The 4361-nt window shown below is 34.7% G+C and overlaps 1 protein-coding gene across 1 annotated transcript; it reads left to right on the top strand.

The window, feature by feature from the left end:
* The first annotated feature begins 2129 nt into the window (after nucleotides 1–2129).
* On the top strand, nucleotides 2130–4150 carry LOC134846060 (ubiquitin carboxyl-terminal hydrolase MINDY-2-like). Its single transcript, XM_063863246.1, has 2 exons — nucleotides 2130–2512; nucleotides 2824–4150. Exons 1-2 carry the CDS (start codon nucleotides 2131–2133, stop codon nucleotides 3711–3713), a joined length of 1272 nt encoding a protein of 423 aa, XP_063719316.1. The 5' UTR covers nucleotide 2130; the 3' UTR covers nucleotides 3714–4150.
* The last annotated feature ends 211 nt before the right edge of the window (nucleotides 4151–4361 follow it).

Here is a 4361-nt window from a genome sequence, read left to right on the forward strand (position 1 = left end):
AATCGATTAGAGACATTTTTCTCATATATAACTTGGTTCACAGGACTCTTGGTTCACCTCTTTGTGAATCCTACTCCTCTCGGTTGCAAATATTAAGCGTGTTTGAGTTAATTAATTTAAATATTCGTCCTTTTCGAAGTTTGCTTTTTACGTTGGTAGTTATTTCTCCAACTCGATTTTGTTTTTCCGCTTTTTTTTCTGCTGAATAGGTTTCGTATTTTATTACATCGGCTTAGTGGCCTCCTATTGCACCGTTTGATTAGCAAAAAATTTTCAGTGAAAGTGTGTGTTTGTTCAGGGAGAGGCGAATTTTAAATTTTTTTGTAGTTTCAAATCTTTTGAAATTTTTTATGCTTGAAGTGTTTCTGCTTGATTTTTGCTTTATAGATTTTTTTCGATGCTATTTTTGCATATTATTGTCTGGGTATGTTTTTTTCAATATTTTTTTTTTCATATTTTGATAGTAGCATGTATAATTATAGAATTTCGATTCAACTATTTTTTGGCTGATGGTTTTTCTGCTTCATTGCTGTTGATTAAGCTCTCGGTTCAGTTTGCGAAATGCATATACCACCTTCCCTTCAGTACATTTTTGGGACTCGTGGGTACTGTATGGATAGTGCATGTTTTTTATCAATTTTATTTTGGCGAAATTTTCCGATTCAATTTCAGTTTACTGGCTGCCGGTTTAATTCCGTCGGCTTATTCAATAAATATATTGTATCCTACATTTTTCCGGTTGAATTTACAAAAACGATAAAATCACAGCGCCAATTTTTTTATTGCTTAAATTCAAACCAATGGGACCTCCTGAAAGCGCTGCAACAATATCAAACATAAAATAACGGTCGATTTTTTTTTTCATTTTTTTAAATTTTTTTTTCAAGGGTAACATCGTTCAAAGGGGAATTTTTGCATCGCAAGTGGTGCAAACCTCAGCTTTGCCTCTGTAGAAAGATTGGAATCGTTGCTCAAATTGTAGAAAAGTAAGAGACATTCTCTTAAGTAATCTGTTTGATATCAAACTTAGGTACCATAATTTGAAAAATGTGTTGGTCGTTTTTTGATATATATTTTTTGGATTTCAAGAAGCATCAAGAAGGTTGAGTAAAAGGCATGTTTTCGAAAAACAAGTCCGTTCCTTTTTTTCTGTTTACTTGTGTTCATAGACTTTTACCAACTGTTTGATGGCTATGTTTACAATTTGTTCAGCTACGGCTTGTGTTCAATCTTTTTTCCTGGTGAGAATGTTAATTTTTGTCTTTTAAAAAGATTTCGGATTTCTAAATGTTCGAAAATATTTCAAAATGTTTGTTTTGTGCGAAGAAAGAGCTTGGTATTTGAATGTTTGTGGAAATTGATAACATTTACAAAATTTGGCTAACGTTTTTTTGAACATTTTTTGTTTTCGTTGTAAGAATGGTTTGCTGTTAATTCAATTACTTTGGTTTTAGGGGTCTGCTCCATTGTTTCAGTTTTATGGAAAGATATTTAGGCTGTTTTTAATTTCAGAAGATACAGCTAATTCTCAGATAAGAGATAAAGATTCCTAGAAGGTAAAGATTATTTTAAGACAGCGAGGTTTCGTCTCCTTATTTTTTCATTGTTATTTGTCTTTTTCTTTTGTGCATTCCAGGACTTTTTGTTCCGACCATTTGAAAAATGGGGAGGAACTTTGTATTCGGGTGTTTTTTAAGTATTTTTTCTTTTTGTTTTCCCCGCAAAATCAGATACCACAAATAATCATCGGACTGGGTTGAGTGATAAATCATATTAAAGCCCTTTCAGTCGTGATTCGGACTACATTAAAAATTTCCAAAAAACGTTCAATTTGTTTATGTTCTTTTTAGTTTTGATCTCTGATTCCTCTTTCTGATTTTATATATATTTTTTTATATGCAGCAAGAAGGATTTTTTCGAATGTTTGTAAATTGATGAAGCTAGCAAAAACAACTCTTTGTTATGCAGTTCTAACTTAATGTGTTTTGGAAATATTCATGCACGAGCTGTGTTTTATCATGAAGAAAAACAGATGTTTTGCATGCTATATTAAAACGAGAATTAAATTTGCCTTTTAGGTGTGCTTGGGTAGAAAAATTTGATTAGGAGCTTAAATAATATTTTAGATAAATGTCTGATCAACCAGAATGTAGTGACGAACGCCCAACTCCAGCTCCTGAAAGCGAAAAGAGTTACTCCCATCCGGAAGTTGAACCGCCCCAACGCCCAACAGACGATGACCCTTCGCCCTCCAATATCGATAACAACGATTCCGATACTGTCAACTCATCGCGGGCTATCGAAATATCTCTAGAAGCGGGAAATGTGGATAATTCCTTGTATTACACGAAGTGGATTAAATTCAATGAGTTTGAGACTCCAATTGTGACTCAGAACGAGAATGGACCCTGTCCTCTGATTGCAATTATGAATGTGTTGCTTCTGAGGAGACTGTTGCATCTGCATGAGTCGGAAGAGTATACGAATACTACTAGTCTGATGAAACATATAGGTCAGTCCATTTTTTTCGACATTCTTGATTAATTAAAACTGGTATTATAAACAGTTGTAGATTATTATATGAATTATACTAAAGTTGTCATTCGGCCAAGAGATCCGGTTATTATAGGGCATATAGTTACCAAATAAAACTAAACTGTTTGAAAACGAGTCTTAGGTTCCTATTTGGCGCTTTGATACAATAAGGCTTTTGAATGTTTGAGAGCTTACTTATTTTTGCTGCACTGTTGTATAATTTATTATTTTCAACCTCCTAATTCAGTCTTTTAGTTGGTCGTTTTATCTAAACTGAATGCTGTTTAGGACACCATTTGATTAACCGAGTCCCAAAAGAGTTCTCATCAGATGAAGACAAACTGAACTACGAACACAACATATCAGACGCATTCTCAGTGATCTGCAAACTCCAGTCGGGAATCGACGTCAACATTGGTTTCTCATCAGTGACCAGTTACGAGTTGACTCCGGAAATTGTCATATTTGATTTGTTAGGGATTAAACTGTATCATGGCTGGCTTGTCGATCCTCAGGATAAAAACCTTTATTCCGTTCTAGAAAACAAAACTTACAACAAAGCAGTTGAAGTGGCTTTAGATGAAAACAGTCCAGAAAGTTTTGTCGTGAAAGATTTTCTAGAAGATACTTCAAATCAGTTGACATATCATGGCTTGTTCGAACTAACAGCTGCGCTTAAGGAATCGGAAGTTGCGGTTCTATTCAGAAATAACCATTTTTCGACCATCACGAAAAGAGAAGGAATTGTGTACCAACTGGTAACCGATCAGGGATTCGTGAAAGAAGATTCAGTGGTTTGGGAAGCTTTATCATCAGTCTCAGGAGACAATGAATTCGTCAATTCTTTCTTCCGTAAAACATCACACCTTCGAGCAAGAACTCCCGAACGTGATAACAATACAAGTAGTAAAATTAGCAGTAACGAACCGGTCGACGAAGATTTTGAGCTTGCACTGCAGTTAGATAAGAGCGAACAATGCAAAAATGATGAGCAACTTGCACGTACGTTGCAGGAAGCGGAAAATGTTGCGCAGAACAGATCTGATGATGATCATTCAGCAATGGTACAAAGGGGGGAACAGAACCAAAGAACGACAAGGCGCCCTAGTGCCTGCAGAAGGAGAGGTTCGAATCAAAGCCAAAATGGAAGCGATAATAGAAATTGTATAATTTTGTAGATAGATATTTAAATTCAAGTAGCAATTTTCAAATCGTGATGCACTCCTGTTATGAAACATCCCGATTTGAGTGCTTTATTTTTAGTTGTACTAAAAGCTGCCAAGTGGAATAATTTTTCTGTTATACCAATTGCCTGGATGACCAAAATTCTCAGCGGACAATTTCTATAAATGGAAAAATATTAGTCATACAAAAACTTTGCATTTTTTCATGTACGAAAATGTCATGACTAATTTTTGTTACATCTTCAAATTTTTCCCTTCAATTTTTTTTTTCAAATTTAATATCTTCCTTTAGATGGTGTTCTCATAACTTAAGTGGCTGACACTTCTATAAATGCGATTTTCACTGAGTTATTACGCTGGCTATTAGTCAAAAGTTCTGATTGTTCCTAATCCCAATGGATCGTACAATACCAGGGTGTGGATGTTTCCTCTGATGAAAGTTTAGTTTTTTACCTGACAAAATCAGAAAGATCTAGATCCATTATTCTAATCCCAGTTTACATCCAGATCCATATTTGTATTCTCTTAAAAAACACACTTTAAACGTGCGAGCATCTTCGATTGGTCAAATAAAAGCCACAGTTAGAATTTTACCTTCAGGTCAAAAAGCTATTTGTACTCATTTGGCCATTAAAACTATCA

This window comes from Symsagittifera roscoffensis, chromosome 5 (genome assembly GCF_963678635.1).
Source record: "Symsagittifera roscoffensis chromosome 5, txSymRosc1.1, whole genome shotgun sequence".
Classification (NCBI taxonomy): domain Eukaryota; kingdom Metazoa; phylum Xenacoelomorpha; order Acoela; family Convolutidae; genus Symsagittifera; species Symsagittifera roscoffensis.